The following is a 20894-nucleotide window of genomic DNA, read 5'->3' on the forward strand; positions in this document are numbered from 1 at the left end:
AAGTGAGTACCTCCAAACAGCTTTTAGTTCTCTCCCCGAGTAATGATCTTGTGTTCCCTCAAGTGCTATCTAAAGGCAATATCAGGCTGCAGCCCATTAGGTGCATAAAGAGATACAAAGTAAGCAGGAAGGTTTAAAGGGGTACAATTGATGTGAACATCATATTTTTATTAAATCTTTCTCTCTAAAATACTAGTAGCAAATTGCATTACTGACTTTAAAGTACCTTTAAAAAATTAAATGCGTATTTCTCACTCCCAGTGTTACAGATTACAGGACCTGATCTCTACACAGTCTCAATAACAGAAATAAAGGATTACATTGTTCTAGGTGGGAAAAAAAACATCAGATAGACAACAACAGTCATCACTTTTACATCAACAGTTCTCCCCAGGGGATTGGAAGTTTGTAACAAATTTAGAAAGTTCTGTATCTTCAGTTCTCCTATCTTTGGGCTAAGACTCAGAAAATTTGGTGACATGTCTAAAGCATTTTGGGTGGTGCTTTCCTGAGCTGAGGACAAAGGATACTAGTCAGATCATTGATGATGACTCTAATTTCTTTTATATTGAATTTGAGTAGTGATACTTATTTAACAAGAGCAGCAACAAAATGATAGATGTGTTGACTGCAGGCGCAGCTCTTGCAACTCCTGAGGTCACACACACACACACAAAAAAGACTTCATTCCTAATAGGTGTCGGTCAGTAGGGAATGTCTAGAAATGATGGTTTAGAAGATGAGCTCTCTGCAATATTCTGCACAGAATTTTAATCGGAATTGTCTTTTTGGGGATCTAGTTGTTTACTCTTCAGTTTTAAATTTGCTTTTAATAAGGTTATCTTTTAAAGCTATATTCATTACAATACCCCTTTCTTTGATTGGACCTGAGAAAAAGCGAGGGATATCTATCTACCTACCTACCTATCTATATCTTCCCCTCTTTGACCAAGTATTAGTTGGAAAAGGAGTATTAGTTGGAAAAGGAGTATTAGTTGAAAGAAGTGCAGCCGAAACCATAACCAAAAGAGGCATTATGATTCCAGGAAAATCTCAAGGAAAAGTATTGCAAGCAACTGTATTAGCTTGTTGGATTGGGCTCTAAAGGAAAGGGTGGAGAGATTCAACCAGTTAGCATGAAAGTTGGAAATAAAGTTCTTCTCCCAGAATACAGAGGCGCCAAAGTAGTTCTAGATGACAAGGATTACTTTTTATTTAGAGACGATGGGTGACATTGTCGGGAAGTACGTAGATTGAAAAAAATCACTACTGAAATGGCATCACAGGAAGCTGCCCATTCCACTGAAGTTCTGAAAGCTTACATCATGTAAAGAATTTCCATGTCTCTCTTTTATAATAAACTAATGATATCCAAACTTTTAAAAATTATAAATAAAAATTTTTTAATATATATGTATTTAATATATTCCTATATTCCATATACAGGACCAGGCAAGTGGCAGCACAGAACAATAATAAAGGAATACAAGTCCTGGAGTCAGGTTGCCAGGGATCAAAAGCTGGCTCCTTATTAACTGTGAGGCCTTAGGTACATTAAATGAACTGTCCTAGGGGAAGCACTCAGAACAATGCCTGGCACATAAATGTTGGCAGTTGTTATATGGAGAAAGGGGGATAGAGGTATAACATCAACCATGCAGGCATCTGGAAACCCAAGACAGCCAGCTTCCTCTCCTGCGCCTCCTCTGAGTTTCCTTCCTTCACCTTAAGACATTTGTCTTCAAAGCTACGTTCATTCCACTCCCTCAAACATCACTCAACCTCTCTGGATTGATCTTTCTCAACAGAAAAGTGGAAAATTTGAACTTGATCATCTTCGAAGTCCCCTCCAGTTCCTTTTTGTTTTTTTAAAGGATGTAACATCTGACAGATGCTATAAGCAAGGTGAGGCAAGGTGCTCAGGCCATGCTAGGATACATTACTATGCTCGGCTGGCTACACCAACTGAGAAAGATGAGGACATCTACTACCCCCAAAAGGGGAAACTGAAGATCCAGCTCTGCTCGTAAAATTAAAATAGAGAAGCATTTAGCCACCCTCGGATAAATCTTTCCATGGGAGATTGCCTTGTTTAGACAGGTCTTCATTTTGGTTCTCCTTCAGAATCCCAAGCTAGACTCTGAAATTAGGTGGCTTTTTATAATTCAAATTAAGTAGATTTTTTTTTTTTAATTTCAAGTTCAAAGGCAAGCTGTCATTGAAAATGTTAGGACTACAAACAACTACACAGATTTTGAAAGATCGTATAGATTGGTTAGACATATTTTTATTAACATAGAAGCTCACACTTCATCAGTGAGAGCAAGTCGCAATGCTAGGAATCCAACATCTAAGTCAAAGCAACAGAACAGATGATAAGGAGAACGACAGCAAGAGCAGGTCATACCCCCTTAGCAGAAATCAACTGCAGCTGACCATATGGGCTTTTTCACACAGGTGAGCATGCAGGAATATACAACATGGGAGGTTTATTCCATATTTGCTAGGAGCAGGGCCACATACAGATTAGGCAGAACATCCCCAAAGTGGGTGAGGTTGTTCCTTTCATTCTCTCACAACTGACAGCAAATGCCCAGGCCAGCACTTATACATTTCAAGCAGGAGAAAAGTAGAAGTTCTTTCTGTCTCAGGCTACCAGGGAAGCACAAAGAGTCCATTTGTGGGTTTCTTTGCTTAGTCTTTGCTTTTGTTCGGTGGGTTTGTTATTTTAATGAGAGGTCTCATTCATGGAGATTTGCAAAGCCAGGATTGTCAAAGTAGATCTTCCCAGACACTTACAAGCGGCCTGTTGCCTGGGTGGCTACTTGGTTCTCCCAACCCGAGCCAAATGGCAGCGCCCATGTCTCTGGACCTGTGCTCTCATGGCGGCCGGAGACCCTGACCACACTTAGTGGAAGTTTAGAATCTTCAGATCAGTGCAGTTGAGTGTTTTCCTAATCAGAGATCCTCTTTAATTTGGACTCATCCCCTTGGCTATTAAGTTGGTCCGTGGAGCAAGGAATACCACCCTAGACATGCAGACCCCGTGTGGCTGAACTCTCTCCTTCCACCCAAGTACAGTAGCCAGCTCCGACCTCAGACCCCTGGACTCCACCCACCAGATGCAGCCAAGGGAGGCAGAGTGAGCCAAGCACTGCCCCAGCCATTTTCTCTTATGGTTGAAGCCAGAAGCCAGAAGCCCACCATTCTCCGCACAGGGTCCCTCCCATAGTCCAAGCAAGCCTCGGTTGCCACACTAGGCCCAGGCCCACGTGGGTAAGCATGCACACGCAGAAAGCAGAGGGCTGGAGGGAAGACACTCCACGCCGGTAGCCAGGCCCACACTAATAAGGTGGTGTGAACCCAGGAAAACAAAAGACAAGCCAGGGGAGGAACAGGAAAGAAAGAAAGAAAGAAAAAACAAACAAACAAACAAAAAACAACAACCAAAAAAAAAAAACAACTATGATGGTTTTGCCCTCCCTGTAAGACAGGCCAGCCAACACATACCTTTTGACTAGGACTGCACAGCTGTTCATTCTTGGGACTGCCAACAAGGTGGATGGTCTTCTCCATCGCCCAGGGACCTTGAGCAAGTGTTGCTTTGGTTTATTTCAGGAGGTGCTATTGGAAACATAAAACAAAGTGCCTGGAGGGCACTATAAAAAAAAATAGAAGAAGAAACACGGGAGACTTGATCATCCAACGGGAATTTATGTTTGTCAACAGGGGCCAGGGGAGAGGGACATATACTGTGAGGTATCATTCTTCCTTCCATGAGCGCGGCCTCGGCTTGCTTTGTCACTGCTGAGTCCATGACTTTCTGTTTATATTCCATTCCTGCATTCGGAAATTGCTCTTCGCCAGGAGGAAAGTGAGGAGAAGCCCAGCGACTACACCACAGCAGCTATGCTGGTGGAGGGGAGGAGCCCGGGAGGTGCTGGAGTCAGGGCCCAGGTGCTGGAGAGAGGCCACACGCGGAGGCCCAGACTTCCCAGGAGCTGCTGACATTTTCTCGCAAGCAGGGAGGAAGACGGAAAGGTCAGGGAGCAGAAATGGGGAGGGGGTCTGCCGTAGGGAGCCACACACTCCGTGGGGTACAGAAAGCACCATCATCTCCCAGTGAGGAAATCCTCCCGACTAGGTGTCCTTGAATCAATCCCTCCCCCAGCGGCTCTCTCCCAAGCAGGATATCACTTCAATTGCTTTGATTTGCCTTCTCTCTCTCTCTCTCTCAAAAAAAAAAAAAAAAAAAAAAGGTCCATTTCTAATAATAGCTAGAATACATAAATAATCATTTTTAATGTTATTCGTTGTTTCCAAACCCAATGTTCCTCCTCTCTTCATTTTGCCAACAAATAGGAAAACTGAGGAAATCGACTCTGCTCATGTCAAAAAGATCCCCACCACCCCCCCCCAAAGAGAGACAATCCACCTAACTTCCCATTTCTACGGAAAATAAACAGTACGTCACAATGCCATCTCTCTGAAGGACTGTTATCCTGCTCTTTTGTTCTGCTTTGTTTCAGTAGTTTGTGCTTCTGTTGTACATACCCAAAATGGGGGGCGGGGGGGAGGATGCGTGTGGAAGGAGAGAGGAAAAAGCAAGGATGAAGGGAAAACCTAAAGTTGACTTTCATTTAAAAAAAATATATATCAGACCCAGAATAATGACCAAAGTCAGAGGGTGACGGTTAGTCGCCCAGAGAGTCTGTTCCGTGGGTTTAGCAACTGCCCTTTTTATCTGCTGTGGGCGAACCCCGGCCACTGCGGCGTCCTCGGCAGGAGCGAGGCTCTTCCAAATCGTCCTCATCAAAGCCGTGGAAAGTTGACGTGTCACTTTCTGACGTGGAACCGAATAAGTCCTCCGTGGTGCGTGCTGCGGCCGCTGCCTCCTCCTTCCTGCCTTCTCCTCCCAAATGAGCTGACATGTATGATGAATATATCAGCACATGGGTTAAGCAACAGACAGCACTATTAATATTCTTATTACATTCTTACAATGTTACTCTTAATAGCAAGACCAAAAACCATTTCACACCAAAAGGGATTAGCTGGGTGCATCACCTGGTGACAGGGATTCAGGGTAATGGGACAAAGCCAACATTTCCAGGGAAAAGGATTCCTCCCTCCCCAGAAAGGCATCATCTCTACCATAATGCATACGTCCACAGCTCTGACAGCGACAGATTCAACCGTGGTCTTTCTTTCCCGTCTTCCGTCTGCACGCATACGCATGCACACCTGCTCAACCCCGCCCCAGACAACGAGTTGCCTTGGTGGTTTTTAAGCCTGGTTGGTATTTCTTTGGTGTTTTCGGTTGGTGTTTCTTTGAACACTGTTTGTCCTTCACTTTGACAGTCAGCTTTACAAAGGTATTACTGTCAGATAACCCATTCAAGGTGGTTAAGCCTCCATCCATTTTATTTTTATTTTTACCCATTTCTAATCCCATTCTTATGGCACCCTTTCAATTCTGCCCTTACACCACGTAGTTCATTTGCACTGAAAGCGAGAAGTTGGAAAGTCTGATAAGCGGTAGGCAACAAAAGAGTCTTTTGTTTTCTTTAACGACTGGAGGAAATTTCGATGATCTGCACCCGCATACATGCGCGTGCACATACGCACCTGTGTGTGTGCACACGTGCACACACACACACACACACACACACACTCCAGCCGCTAAACACGCCCCGGTCTTAGTTACTCCAGAAAGTCCAGAGTTGTCAAACTAACTCAGAGCACTAAAAAAGCAGGAAATAGGGGTTTCAAAGCCTAATAAAATACAGTATCCTGAAATCCAGAAAACTCAGGTTTAAACTTATTCACACTGTAAATGGGCCCCAGGACCGCCCCCAAATGAGGTCACAATGTTTCACTTATGGTGTCAATTTCAGGAATCTCATTTTCTCCCCCAGGAAACAGAGGTAGAGGGGAAGATGGGAAGGGAAAGACAGTTTTTCTGAGCTTCACACTCTTCCTTGGAAGGACTCCAAGGAGGCCCTAGAGAAGTATTCGCCCACCTGCCTTCACAAGCATGTCTCATGGGCTAATGCCACCTGTTTATTCCCAAGGTAGTGACTATTTCAGGAGCATCAGAGTCAGACCTTGACTAAATCATCCACCAAAATTGGCAAATGCAATGAGAACACCTAGGCTGGTATCAAATAGCCCCTGAGTCACATAGCAGACAGATCCTGGGGTGGGGGGGTGGGGAGGAATGCTGAATAAAGGCTGGGAGGAGAGAGGCTTTGGATAGACAATACAAAGTGCCCATGTCTGGTCCCCCGTGGATCAGATCCAAGTACCCCATCGTTTGTAGGGAAGAAAAGGAGAAGAGTCAAGCAGCTTGCAGTGAGCATTCTGAAGCTGCCCTCTCTAATGCACCCCAAACCCATAACAGTCCATCACATTCTGCCTGGAACATCACTCCGCCAGGTGACTTTGCTTCTGGCGATAGAGATTTTGTCTGATCGTTTGCTTTTAAAAAACACTGAGTTGAATTTCACTTGTTTCATTTTGTTTAATTATTTCTAAAACTATTCATTTTCTTTTAAGTATTTAAAACCCAGAGTGCACTGTCACGTGAGCCCTCTCCTCTAAGCTAGCACCAGCAGAGTAAAGAGTTCAACATTAGGTATCCTGTTTGGAAAACAAATGAACATGGATGGGCCACCCAGTCAGGTCCTTAAGAGCTCACTGCTGAGGGTATGTGCACTAGAGACCACAGTCCTTTTCCAATTACTGATTTGCTACTCAAGTCAGTCTGGAACCCTAAACAAGCCCAAAAACAAATATAAAAAGACTGAAGTTCAGGTTTGCAAGCAAAGCAAGGGAAGAACTGAGTTGTTACAGTAAACTCAGGTGTGGTCACCTCAGCCTGTCTCCTGGGCCTCAGAGCAGAAAAGACCGTGGGGAGAAATATGGGAAGGAGCAATGGCTTCTCACTGCTACAGCAACCACCCAGCTGAACAGCATCTCACCCACTAGTCAGCACTGGGCCAGACTGAAGATGAAGCTGAGATCATTTCTCCTCCCTGCCTTGTGCTTTGGCTTCACTAGCACATCAAACAATATGAAAAATAGGTCTCACCAACCAACCACGACTAGCCAAAGATAATGGCTTGGTTAGAATTGCAAAATGAAACATCTTGAACAAAACTTGAAGGCCTGAACTCAGTTTAAGAATGAAAGAACAAGACCCAAATCTGTTTTTGTCATTTTAGTCTTTGGAGAGGTCAAAGATGAAAATTTTAAAACACGCCAAGTCGACTCCAGATCAGCCCTGAGAACACCTGCCTTTTGGCCCCCTTGATCTATCAGGGTCTTTTTTGTCTGTTTTATATGGGAAAATGGGATGAGTGGCCAGTGGAGGTGGTCTTTATGCAGGTGCCCATGAGCCCCGGGGGCCTCAGACTCCCACAGCTCAAGATGTGGCTGTTCTGCCTACACTCATGTTTCCATACTCTTCCAGGATGCCCTGGGCACTTGCAGAGAACACACACATCTCTTTGCTAGGTGCGCACCATCTGATACAAGGAAGCATGTTGCTTGTGTCTCCAGGTGTTTCTTAGATACTAGCTCACTGTTGTCCACCACAATACACACAAAGAAATATCCACCTCGTGGAGAGGCCAGACATAAGCCAGAAGCTCCTTTCCCCTCTTCCTACAGCCCAGGGCACAACTTTTCGTTCTTAAGACTCAAAGAAGAAAAATATCAAAATGACCTGAAAACTCCTCTCCACCCAAAATCACCACCATGTTTTCTCCACTCCATCCTCCAGCCCCCACACAAGATGGCGGAGGGATGCAAGTGGAACAGCTCCTGGTCTATGGGCACAGATGCAAGAAGGGGCCACACTCACCAGATCGTCCACAGTCTGCACAGGATACCAGCTCTTCAGGCCGCCCACTCTTCTTGTTCATATTAGAGCCCCCCAGGCAGAAGTCACAGTAGTTGTTGGGAATGACTGTCCCATCCGGTCCTTTCTGGGCTATAGAAACATTAAAAAAAAAAAAAATCTGATTTTAGGCTGACATGAGTTTCTACTGGCCCTTTATCTCCCACAGAGTGGCAGAATCTGTTTTAGAAAGAATATCAAGTCTAGAATGTGAGGTTTCATTACAACCAAGTTGTTAAATTGGGCTAAGTTTTCTTTTTGATCCTCTTCAGCTCAATAGTTCTAATCTCTTGCAAGCCATCCAGAGTTTAGTTTAATTTCGGCAAAACCCATCTCGGTGTTTTTACAGAAACTACCTTGCTCCTTGGATTGCATTCCATGGATGAGCAAAGCATCCAGAAGGCCTACTAGTCAAGTAAACTTCTCTCATCCCTGAACAACCAGCTCTTGGAGCTTAGGCTTCAAACAGCAGGTAGTAACCATAACCAGTGGTGGGATGAGAGGGAGAGAGAATGGGCAAAGCCTAGGCCTTTCCCCTGGGAAAGATGCTCTTGTTTGGGAGATATTCCTTCTGTCCCTGAAAATGAAAACAAAGAAGCACTGATAATAGTCATTCCCAGGAAGGACACTGAAGATGCTTCTGGGGACTCTGATGAACATCTTGGTAGGTACACAAGTGTCCACTCTTGTTCAGCTTCATCTCCCTAAAGTCAGACTCGCATGTATGGAGAGAATCCAGGACTAGTTAATCAGCAGACCTCAAGGGCCTAGAATCAGACCTGAGCACTCAGCTCAGCCTCATGCCAAAGATAAGTTGAATGGTGAGTTTGTGAGTGTGCCTTAAGGCTTAAGACCTGTGGAAGCCACCCCTGCCAAAGGTCCTTACCCAAAGGCAAAGAAAAATCTTGGGACATGATCTTAAAAACAAAGTTTGTGAGAACGGCACATATTCTCAAGCACTGAAATCATTCTCAGTTCCTAGGGGCGGGCTGAAAAAGCTCGGACAGGTTTCTTTGCATGGGGAGAAATGCCTCCATTCTCTTGCTTTTCGATCCCTATTGTGGAGATTTCTTTGTCACGTGAATACTCCCTGTTTGCAACTAAGAAGAAAAGTCTGTCTGTTTATGGGATCAGCCCAAACCACGGGGGTATCTTCCTCCTCGCTATACCCAATGTCTGCTGCTATCTTTCATTATTTACTGGCTAGCATTAATCAGGGTCCCGTAGGGTACAAATCTGTAAAAGGAAGCAGATATGTGAGCAGAAATACCATCCAGACAGTAAGTGATAAACGGATTCACCCACTTTAATATGATTCCCTCTGGCCTTCACTTCCTCCATGCCTCTGCTTTGCCTCCAGGAATAGAAAAACTTACCTGGGGAAGGCAGAAGACAAAAGCTCACAGAATTACATTATAGAGAGTTAATCCATTTATCAGTTGCTATTTGGATTGTTTAATCAGTTTCTAAGTCATTGATTTTCATCTTCAGGGAGGCAGACAATTCCCTGCAAAAAAGGTGTTGGCTGTTGGGGGCAGATGGAGGAGCTGACCACACCCTGTGGCCTCTTGAGTGTGGGTTTTTTCTTCATCACTCACTGCATCTCAAAGACATTAAAGGTCATAAAGAACGGTTTTGCAAATAATCTCCAAAATCAGTACGCCTGCAAAAATTATTCTCTAAAATTTTAGTTGCCCAAATCCAGTGGAAAGCTCCTTTCATCCTTCTCTCTCACTTGCCATCTTCAACATTTCTAGAACTCTCTTAAGAAAATCAAAGCATGTCTATGAAGCAAATAAACTCAGGGTTTTCTTATTTAGAGACTATCCTAGAAATCAATCAAAAAGTGAATAGGAAGAAGTGGGGTATGTGAAATTTCGGGGCTGAGTGTAAACCAAAGCGATAGGAACTAGAAAGAAAATATGGAGATGCCAATCACAACTCAAGTAGCTTCCCACATGAAAAGCGATCAAAGACGTCCACGTGTATCATCCCACTAAAAGTCTCAGGAGCCCCAGCCTCACCATCTGTCTCCCCTGTTCTTTTAGAGACTTCCTATTATGTCAGATTTTCTCTCCTTTCACAAAATCTTTAAGCAACCAAAGAATCTGGTTTTCTCCAACACAGTGTATGCCTTGTGATTTATGAGGATGAAGTAGAATAGAGTATAAGAACTCCCGGGTAATTCTTTACAGTCTTTCCCACCAAGAGATCATTGGTAGAATGCCCTCATTGAATCAGAGACTCCAATACTGCAAGAAGTTAAAAATTCAGAAATGATCTAGTAGGGCAAAGCAGGTAGTGATAGAGAAATTGGTCCTGTGTAAAAAGACCAAAGGAACAGAACCTAATTCATCTAACGAAGAGAAGTTTCTGAGAAGACGGAATCAGAGCAGGATCCCCACATATATTTGTATTGGTTGCTAGCCATACAAAGGGCCTGGCCAAGGGGGTGAAGAAGGTGCTAAGACCCCAGTTGTAGGCCCTGCTGTGGGGAGCTGTGACATGTCATTGCTGGGGAGAGGGGAGGGGTATCATTTTAGTCTAGCAATGACCCAGCAGAGAAAGTGACAGTGAAGAGTTATGCTTCATTTTTGGCAAAATCCTACACTCTTCTCCTAATAGTGAACTCAGAGCTTCCTTTCATCTTGGTCAAATGGTGTGGGATAGACTAATCAGAAGTTTCTGCATCTGGTTCTCTTATACTTTTTGGCATTTAGGATTGGTTTCAGGGTGAGAGTTTTCCCATAGAGCTCTCCCAATTCCCCAGCCAGAAAGACCAGTCAGGCCTTGGGGAGGGCACTCTGTTGACATCACTTTTATGACCCTTCTCTTGTTTATACCCGTGTATGCCTGCCTCAGCTCCCTGTACTAAGTGATCTCCTCCTTCAGGTTGGGCACCATGTCTAACTCATCACTGGAATACCTGAATGCCCTGCATGCAGGAAATGGTTAACCACAATGCAGAGGATGAATGGCTTAGAAAGGATGGCAGAGATGTGAGTAGATAGCCCAGTGACACCCGTGGGACATCCCTCCTAGTGGGGACAGAACACTGTGTTTGCTTTCCTTGTGGTAGAGTCACTCTGAATATCATTCACTACATGGTTTATTTCCCAAGTCCTCAGAGAGAAGTGCTGGTCCATGTCCAAATGGATTGGTCAGTCATCCGGCCTGGTGTCACGTCTAGCTCCCAGAGTAAACAAGAGTGGGTGGCTGAGGGCACTGGGCTGCTGGAAAAATAACGCTGCACCCCTACTACAGTAGGGCAAACATCATCTTGTACACAAATATATAAGAAAGAATAAGACTACAACTGATTGTCCAGGTTGCTCCTACCCATACAGCCTCCCTCTTATTCAACAGTTTCTTGAAAAGAAAAAGCAGCAGACATTTATTACACTACAAAACTGTGACAGACCTTCCACTGGATGCTTTACATATGTTGTTTCACTGATTCTCACAAAAACATTGTGAAGTGGGGATTATTTGAAGATGACGTAACTGAAACCCAAAGAGATTATGGGGCTGGCTTCACCTTTGGGTTTTCTATGTCCCCATAGACTATCTGCCTCCTGGAAAGTCCAGAGGCAAACACTTCCTGGTCATACCTTGCATATAAAATATTTCATAAATCTCTTTAGAGTCAGCTTGATTCACCCAATATGTCATTTAGGAAGCCCAAAGGGATAAAGATGATTGAGATTGGCCTGATAAAAACAGAAATTCCCTTTGAACTTAAATTTCATGTCCCTACCACAGTAATCCATACTAGGTGATCCTGTTTATTGTCACATACTCTGTGAAAACACTTCTCCAGAGAATTCCAGAGGCTCTGGAAGGAATCTATTTTTTAAGTAAAGCTTACACCACCGCTATACTGGCCTATGCCTGACCCAGCCATGAGCAATTTCCTGATACCATGTATGAGATCATTATAAAAAGGATTTTACTATAAATAGGAAGCTCACACAGACCTTGCAAGAGGGATTTAAATAGAGAGGGAAATGGAGCCCCACTTTATAGAATAAGACAACAGGAGGGCAAAGACCTGAGTGGTATCTCGATGGCAGCGTCCATAATGATGGATTTGGTTTTCTGTTGATTAATGTTCATGGGCTGAGATCATATAAGAGATACAAGGAAGCTGCCAAGAAAATAAAGTGAGCCTTAAGAGTTTAGGAATTTACCCGGGGGAGATAACTCTACAAAGTTCAAAGGTGGGGGGAAATGGAAATCAAGAACAAAGTTCATGAAGAAACACACACACACACACACGCACACACACACACACGCACACAAATAAATAAACAGAAGATGGGAGGGAGCATTCAAATCAAACCAAGAGAAAGGAAAAGCCAAGCCCCAAACAGTCCCACCACCACACTCAGTAAAGGGTGAGCAGTCATTCTGGAAAGGTATTAGTGTACCATTTAATCAGGCCACATGTCTCTGGCAAACAAGGCCCCAAATCTTCCATAAAACTACCACCTAGACAGGACTGTCTTTCCCCCTTTCAGTCTGATCTCTGCGGCGATACGCCTGCCACTCAAGAAAAGAAGGAGTGGCAAGGACAGTCTGGCCACCAGCAACAACCCCTCATCTGGTTCTGCCAAGACCGAAGCTGCGTCCCAAGTGTCCTAGGGAAATCGGAAGCAAGCCAGAAGTTTAGCCACCCGCCCCCCAATGGCACATCCACAAAAGCATGACTTCACATCCTGAGCAGACGCTCAGACCGCCTGCCAGGGCCTGGTGCGCACAAGCACGCGACCATGCTCCGTGCCCACCACCCAGCCGTGCCGCCCAGCAGCTCTTTCTTCCAGGGCCTGCAAGTTGGGGTGTGTGGCCCTTGGGGAGCAGGGGGGCAGTGAGAAGAGCCCTCCAGGAGAAGCTGTGCCTCTCCTCGCCCCCTCTCACTGGCTCCCCCACCACCCTCCACGGCTGACAGTTCCCATCCCTCCACAGGGCTGACCTGTTTCCATGGCAACCGGAATCCTGGGCTCTGGCAGCCTCTGGTCTTGCCACCTGTTATTACTTCATCTCTCAAGTGTAAAGCATCCTAGCCGGTGCCACTTGGCTGTGCAGAGCGCATCTTCAGAGGATGGAGGAAAGAAAAGGGGAGAGGAAAGAGGGAACGCAGAAAGGCAGCCCCAGGCTGGCCACACGGGACACACACACACACACAGAAAGGCAGCCCCAGGCTGGCCACACAGGACACACACACACACACACACACACACACACACACACACACACGGGCTGGGCGAGAGAAGGAAGGGAAGGCAAGGAGGGAGGGTGGAAGCCAACGTGCCTTCCCTTCAGAATCAGCGAGCAGGCCTCAGCTGGAGGCCACCACCACATCCCGCTCCCTTGTACCCAGCCTTTAATGAGGGCTGTGGGAGGCGCGGGGAGCGGGAGGGTGCTGGGGCAGCAACACAGAGCTCTGCGTGGGCCCACACGGAGCAGGGCAAGGAGAGGGTTAAAGGAGCAAGATAAAGACTGTGGGGAAGGCTGGACCAGAGGGCAAACAGAGCCTCAAAGCCTGGATAAATGGCCTTAATTCTCATGCTCTTGCTCACCCTACTCCTTACGTGTTTACTCATATAAATTATCCCCAAGGCCTGACACCTTTTTTCACTGCTTCCCTAGAACTGATGAAAAAATAAATCCTACAGATCCAAGGAATAAAAACGTTGTGATTCCATTCAGGCCCGTTCTTCTTGGCCACTAACAGCAGTTCAGGCCCCATCCCAGGGCTCCAGAAGGAAGACCAATGAGGCCTATCCCCCGCATGTGAAAAGGCAAGGGGACTGCAGAGCCCAGCAGGAAAACGGACACCGGGGGCCACTCCCCACCCACCCGTTGGGTCGCCCGAGTGCTCATGGGCAGAGAACTCACTCTCCCTCACCGGCCATCGTGCCACCTAGCACCGGGGACAACGTGAATGTAGGTGAGGATGAAGGAGGCGGGGCTGCTAATGCAGAGTGATTCCAGGCCCTGAGATTAGTCCGCCGGCAGAGACGAAGGCCAAGGGCTGATTCATAAGTCTTCAAGTTTATGGATGGGCCTAAATTCACCACAGTCCGTGGTGTTCAGGACAACACGAGAAAGAATGAGCTGAAATGGCAGAGCGTGCTTGCAGGAAAGCGGGGAGCAGAGTCAGTCAAACAAAGGCACGGTAGGAGGAGTGGGCTTCTCTGAAGAGGCCTCGGGCCCCGGGGTGGAGTGCATGCCTAGTTAGCGGCAAGAGAATATGCTAGGTCCCATAGGTCGGAAGGTCCCTTTCCGGCCTATGATTTGATAATTATAATAGGGTGAAGGTAGAATCAGAAAAGGGAGGACTCCCAAACCCAGAGGAGCTCAGCCTCTCATCACTGAGTTGTGTGCACGGCGGCATCTCTCCCCCTGGCCGCCGAGAGCTCCCTGAGGGCAGGAGCAGTGTCTTTAATGGTGGAATCCCCAGCACCCGGCACTGTGGCTGACTCAGTGCTGGCCATGAATACTTCATGAAAGGAGGAACAATCTTCACAGAGGCTTTTTGGACAAAGAAAAAACTCAGGCAAAGGGAAGTCAAAGACTAGGAGTTGAGCGGCTGTCAAGTGTCACCCGAGTACCGAGTGACCATTCTAAGGCACTGAGCATCAGCCTGTTCATAGCGAGGACAGACAGAGGGAGCAGAAGAAGTAACTGGGGACCCAGCGGAGAGAATAAAGCTGTGGTGGAGAAAGCCAATGGGCCTTCCCTCCCTCAGGAACCCTCTCCCCGAGGCATTTCTTGGAAAACCAGGATGGAAGGAGTTAAGAACTCCCAGACTCAGTTGGCTCCAAAGCCCGTTGAACCCCATGTTTGAGGGCCTCTCGCCAGGGTCCCCACAGCCGCTGGAGAGAAAACAGCCTGTCTTACTATTTGAGTGGCTGCAGAATTTTTATAAAAGTTTTAAATGTGGGGTCAGTCACCCCACCCATCCTTGCTTCTACTTCCTTTCCCTCATCTTTGGGGAGTACAAAACTCACACCGTTAGACCACAGCTTGAGAATATTTACTCCTAAACACTGTGCCGTAAAAACAGAAGACACGTCTGCTCACATTGATGTCTCCGTCCTGACGGACGTATTTGGTTAGACTTGCGATTTGCCAGGAGTTTGGATAGCACATCCCCAATTCTGGGGCTCGGTGGTCACGTGACCCATTAGCAATGTCCTTTGTGTTCCAGCCTCAGGCTGGCAACTTCGGGTCTGTCACCGATGCTTCGGAAAAGCGAGGAAAAGACCAAGCAAAGCTGAGGACTTCTCGCAGTGCTGATTAGGGAAAGCACAAGAAGGTATTTCAATTTTCCAGTGGAAGGTCATGTGGGTCAGTTCATGCCCTGGCGTAGCAACTTGTTATTGCCACCAAATGAGTCAGTGGAAGGGGAAAACAGTTAATCTGAGAGTAACTATGTCAACAGGACTCTGAATGAAGTGGTGTCATTCCCCTTAGAGAATTGCAGGACATCTCTGCGCCTTAGAGCAGGATAAGCCTCGTCCATTTAAATTGTCAGGATATTATTATCGTGATATTAGAATTCAGCAAGCTCCCTTCGTCTCTTATTCAGCCTTGCCTCTCTCCACTCCTCCTCACCACCACCTCCGGGGTACTTGGCTATGTCAACCCCAGCAGCCCACAATGCACCAGCATTTTCTAGATCCTTCAGACTGAAAAACAGTACTCAAGAAAAGGAAAAGGATGTGCCTCTAGCATCAGACCTGAGGATTAGGACAGAGTCAAGAGACACAGAGCAGAAGGGCAGCCCAGCCCAGGGATGCGGGCCCAGAGGGGGACACAGACACGTCTGCCATAGTAGGACAGAGCCTAAGTCTATCCCCTGGACTCAACAGTGCAACTTGGTTCCTGGCCAGTCATCTTAATTCGGTAAACCCAAAAGAAAAAAGAAAACAAACTGAACATCTGTTTCCAAAAAGTGGATTTCTCTAAGGTAGTGGTTCACCTGGGAACTTGTTAAAAATGCAAATTCTAGGCCCCTAGAATTTGGTAGGTCCAAACTTCTGAGGGAGGATCCAGCAGGTTCTGTCTTAAGGAACAGGCAATTCTGATGTGCTCAAGCTTGAGAATCACTGGTCTAGAGCGACACGTGTGTAACGCACATTTTCCGTTAATGCTGCGTTTTATATGAATTGACTTATGGAATCTTCACATAACCCTAAGAGATAGATGCATTAATGTTCTGATTTTATACAGATGATACTTGCAGCACAAGGAGGCTAGGTAGCTGTCTCGGGTCATATGTCAGTAAGCGGCTACACTGGCTCTCACACCCACCAGCTACCACCCTACCCTGGGCACGGAAGCCACACACCTGAGGGAAGTCAAGTCAGAGTGGACAGCAGGCCCCAGGGCTTCTCAAATGTGAGTGCTGTGCAAACAAACCATGGAGGCCTCTCGCTAAAATTCAGATTAGGATTCACAGGTCTGGCTTAGAGCCTAAGATTCCACATTTCTTACAAGCTCCCCTACTGGGTAGCCAACCGTCTAGGTTTGCCTGGCGCTGAGGGGTTCCCAGGGCACAGGACTTTCAGTCTACAACAGGAATGTCCTGGGCAAACCTGGATGAGTTGGTCTCCTGGGTCCCAGCTGATGTTGAAGCCGCTGATCACACTTTGAGAAGAAAAAATGCAGACCCTCAAGGTGAGAAGTTTGGATCATATTCAAGTGTGATATAAGTTCTGAGAGTGGAATATGGCATAATCTATTTTATATTTTAAAAAGAACTGGGGCACCTGGGTGGCTCAGTCGGTTGAATGTCCAACTCTTGATCTCGGCTCAGGTCTCGATCTCACGGTTGTGAGTTCAAGCCCTACATTGGGCTCTGCACTGGGTGTGGAGCCTACTTTAAAAAATGTATGTTTAAATAAAAATAAATAAAAAGACAACTTTGGCTACTCCATGGAGTAAAAACAGGCTGACAGACCAATAAAGAAGTTGCAGTGATTCCAGGCAGGAGCTGGTGGAGGCCAGGAGATGAAGAAAGGAAGACAGATTTGGAGTATATTTTGGAGAGGAAGCTGGTACAGGTGATGAAGGAAAACAAAGTCAAGGATGAATCCTAGGATTTTCACTTTTGGCACAGCATTATTGTTTTTAAAGGACAAGGTCAGAAAGAGATATATGTAAGAGCTAGGATAGGAAAGACAGCGAGACACAAATGAGAGAAAGATGCAGGAAAATTATTGAACTAAGAGATGTGTAATTTTTTTTCTAAAGTAAGACTCATTTATGAATTAAAATCTCAGGCAGAATTTGTAATGGGGGGAACACATAATACCACAAACAGCTAAAGTTAGTTTTGAAGATTAAATGTGTCTACTATGGATTAGACTGCATATCCCACAAAATGTGTATGTTGAAACCCTACCCCTCAATGTGATGGTATTTGGAGGTGGGGTCTCTGGGAGGTGATTAGGTTTAGATGAGGTCATGAGGATGGCAGGAATAGTGCCCTTATATGAAAAGACGCCAAGAGCTTGCTTCTCTCTACCATCATGTATCAAGGAAAAGCCATGCAAGGACAGAGCAAGAAGATGGCCATCTCCAACCCAAGAGGAGAGTCCTCATCAAACATGGACACAGCCGCACTTTTATATTGGACTTCCAGTCTCCAAGACTGTGAGAAATAAATCGCTATTGTTTAAGCCACTAGTCTATGGTATTTTGTTAGGCAGTCCAAGATAAGTGCCTGTTAATACATTCGTTTCTTTTGAAAAGCCACTGTGTACTATGATGCACTTCACAATTGTCCTACATGTAAAAATTAAGAGACACTACTAGGACAAAGATCCCATCTTTGAGATTAGGATCCATCACTTGGGGTTCCAATGTCCTGACTTAATTGAATGGTGTCCAACTCAAGCACATTCACATCTCAGCTTCCCAATGTTGATAACCATGTGACTTGGGGCAAGTGACACAACCTTTCTGAGACTCTGTCTCCTCCTCTACAAAATGAGAGTCCCAGCGTGTACCTGTGTGTGCAAAGTGCTTGGCACCTAGGAGGCCTTCTGTCATTTCTCCCCCTCTTTCTTCTCCTATGTAAAATAATTTTATTTCTGATAAAGGCGGGGGGGGCGGGGAATCAAAGGCCTAAATAAGCTTCCCAAGAAGTTACACATGATGGGAGAATTCACATTCACGCTCCATATCCATGAGTACATCGGTCAGGGTCTGTGTGCCTTGGTGTCCTCTAGGGGACACAGCATCTACCTTACTTACAGGGTTGCTGCGAGGAGTGAATTAGAGAGACGTGGGCTGCCTAGCGCAGTGTCTGTCTGACACATTCAAGGAATGTCAGCAAGTATTACTGTCATTGTCATTACTCAGGATGTGGAACTCTTCAATCCAGAATCTTCTAGGTAATTAGGCCCAAAACATGAGAGAAAGAGAAATGAAAGAGGCTCACAGAAAGGCAAGTGGTGGCTGGATGCCCCATCCTGGGGAAATGGGACGGTAATACAGGGATGCTACACGGGTTGGACTCTACTCCACAGCCTCCTCCTGCTAGGTTTCCTGCATCCATCGTATTTCCCCAATTAAACCTGAAATTGTCCTAGGGCTAAGACCACATGTTCTGCTTTTTTAGAGGCCCAATTATACCTAGTCCCACAAGTGGGCACATGCGCAGTAAGTGCTCAATAAGTACTCATGTTTAGCCTGTACAGAAGGATTGCTGTCCTTCTGTACCTAAACCATCTAAGCTTTAGCAAAGGATGCGCCAGGGCCAGGCCAGGCTCTGATAGCTTCGCCTGATGCCAGTGAGACCCCCACAGGCAGTTAGTTTCCCGGGATCACACAGCCACAGACAGGCCCTGACTCAGACTAGCCATCTGTGGTCATAGACATGCTCTGTTGGTCCGAAGGGCACAGAGATGGGCTATCAGCATTTGCAACGGGCAGGCATGGTGCCGAACACCCACACCATCTCGCTGAAGACTGGAAGCAACCCCATGAGGTCAGTACGGTTACTCTCTCCATCTTACAGATGAGGCAACAAAGGAGCAAGGAAGTGTCAGTGACTGATCCACGTTCACACAGGCACAAGATGGCAGAGTGACAAGGTCATGACTCACACTCTGGCCTGGCCAATTCCATTGCCATTCTCCCAGACAAAAGGTCTGAAAAATTAACTCCAAATCTATCCTCAGGGCCAGAGGGACCCCTCAGGTTTCTCTTCGCTTGCTTCATAATCTGTAAACTGTTTAGTTAAATAATAATTCACCTGAAGAACACCTGTTGTTAGTTCCCAAATTTGCTCTTCAGGAAGAGAGAAGCAGCTCACTTTTCCAGACAGAGCCTTGTATCTGAATTTTCCTCTCTCTCCCCTGGAACAAAGCCTGAATTTCCTGCGTCAAGGTTGGTAAGTGGTGGATTGTGTGCGCTTTATGGTTTTTTAGGCACCTTTAGAGTGATCCAAAATCCTTAAGCTTGTGTCAAAGGCAATTTTCACTCTCTCTCCTAAAGCTCTACTCGTTGCCCCCGGGCCATATGCTAGAGGACAGGGATGTCAGGAGACTAATATCTGTTAGATCTTTCCCATCAGTGTAGCAATGACATCATATGCTTCTTTTAGGTAATTTGCACATTATCAGACTAATTTTCAGATTATCTAATCAGCCGACATTACCCTTAATCAACTCAGCTCTCCTCTTCCAGTCCTGCAGAGTACAACGTGCCCTCCAAAAGCGCACTAGGGTGGGGCCTTCTCTTCTCTCGGCAGATACCGAAAGCCTAGCTATGTGCCAGGCACCCTGTCATTATGCAGAGGACGGAGACCTCCCAGGACCCAGGACAACCCAACTTCCATTCCATGGGCCTGAGAAACAGGCTTGAAATAAACTTTATAGCTCCATATTTTAAAAAGCACTTCCCTCTTAGGAGCTCCAAGTATGTTAGAACATTTTACACTCATTTATGCTACCAGGTAAAAGAGATACACCATGTGACAATTAATAATATGTCAAACAACTTTCTCTATAAATCATATGTCCTTGCCTTCTAGTAATTGCTACTGTGGCTCTCGCTTTCATACAGGATGCCAGCTACACAGCCTAGCATAGAAAATGCTTCCAATGGTGGCTCCCGCTTACTTTCCCACCATTCTTCCAATGCTACCGTCGGACCCAACTACAATCCCTTGTCTGGGGCATTGTGCTATTTCACACCTCCCTGCCTTTGCCTCTACCTGGGAAATTCCTCTTCATTTTTCCAGAGCTAACTTGAATGTCCTCAGCGAAATCTTTGCAATGGTGCAGTGGTTCTCAAGCTTTTGCATGTACCAGAATGCCCTGTAAAATACAGATTGCCATCCCCACCCTCAGAGTCTCTGTTTCAGAGACTGGTGGAGTTAAGAATCTGCATTTCAAACAAGTTCCCAGGTGATTCTGACGCCCCACGAGGGTACGGCTGCCCTAAGGGGTAGAAAGTGTACTGTGCCCTTGAGCCCTTCACTAATTTATACATACTCCATTACACACTCCTTCTCATGACAGGGAGTAAGACAGTATCTAGCACACGGGTACTAAACCAATGGACGGATGGATAGAAGGATGGGTGGACAGATGAATGTAGTAGACTGAATTTATTTACACAGCTTTTCCATTCAGGTCTAGGACATCAGCAATGCTCACACCCACTCCACCTCCCAGAAAAGTACTTTGAAAACATCATCTGTAGTAGATTCCCACTGTGCATAGAAGATAAAAGGAAATTTAAGAAGAGTTTTGGCATGGTGAGCATGGGTCAAAGAGTTCTGAATTCTAATCCAGTTCTCTCTGCTACCCTGGCCCCACTGGGACTGTTTACCAAGGTGGCATTTCAGAAGTCACAAGAGAATGCTTCTGAGTGGGGTGCCTGGGTGGTTCAGTCGGTTAAGCAGCTGACTCCTGATTTCGGCTCAAGTCATGATCTCAGGGTCATGCGATTGAGCCCCACATCAGGCTCC

General features: G+C 46.0%; 1 protein-coding gene across 4 annotated transcripts in view; it reads right to left on the reverse strand.

Moving 5' to 3' along the window:
* The window catches only part of DPF3 (double PHD fingers 3), a 245264-nt gene that overhangs the window by 48047 nt on the left and 176323 nt on the right, over window positions 1–20894 (reverse strand). For 2 of the 4 annotated variants that reach the window (XR_004299571.1, XR_004299570.1), the window contains exons 8-9: window positions 7868–7996; window positions 3511–4924 (exon numbers count right to left, since the gene is read on the reverse strand). Coding sequence is in view for 2 of the 4 variants with exons in the window: in XM_032405499.1 (XP_032261390.1) it covers window positions 7868–7996 (129 nt within the window). In the remaining 2 variants the exon portion in view is untranslated. The remainder of the gene's footprint in view (window positions 1–3510; window positions 4925–7867; window positions 7997–20894) is intronic. The other 2 variants (XM_032405499.1, XM_032405498.1) reach the window with 1 other exon arrangement.

This window comes from Phoca vitulina, unplaced genomic scaffold (assembly GCF_004348235.1).
Source record: "Phoca vitulina isolate PV1807 unplaced genomic scaffold, GSC_HSeal_1.0 scaffold7, whole genome shotgun sequence".
NCBI lineage: Eukaryota > Metazoa > Chordata > Mammalia > Carnivora > Phocidae > Phoca > Phoca vitulina.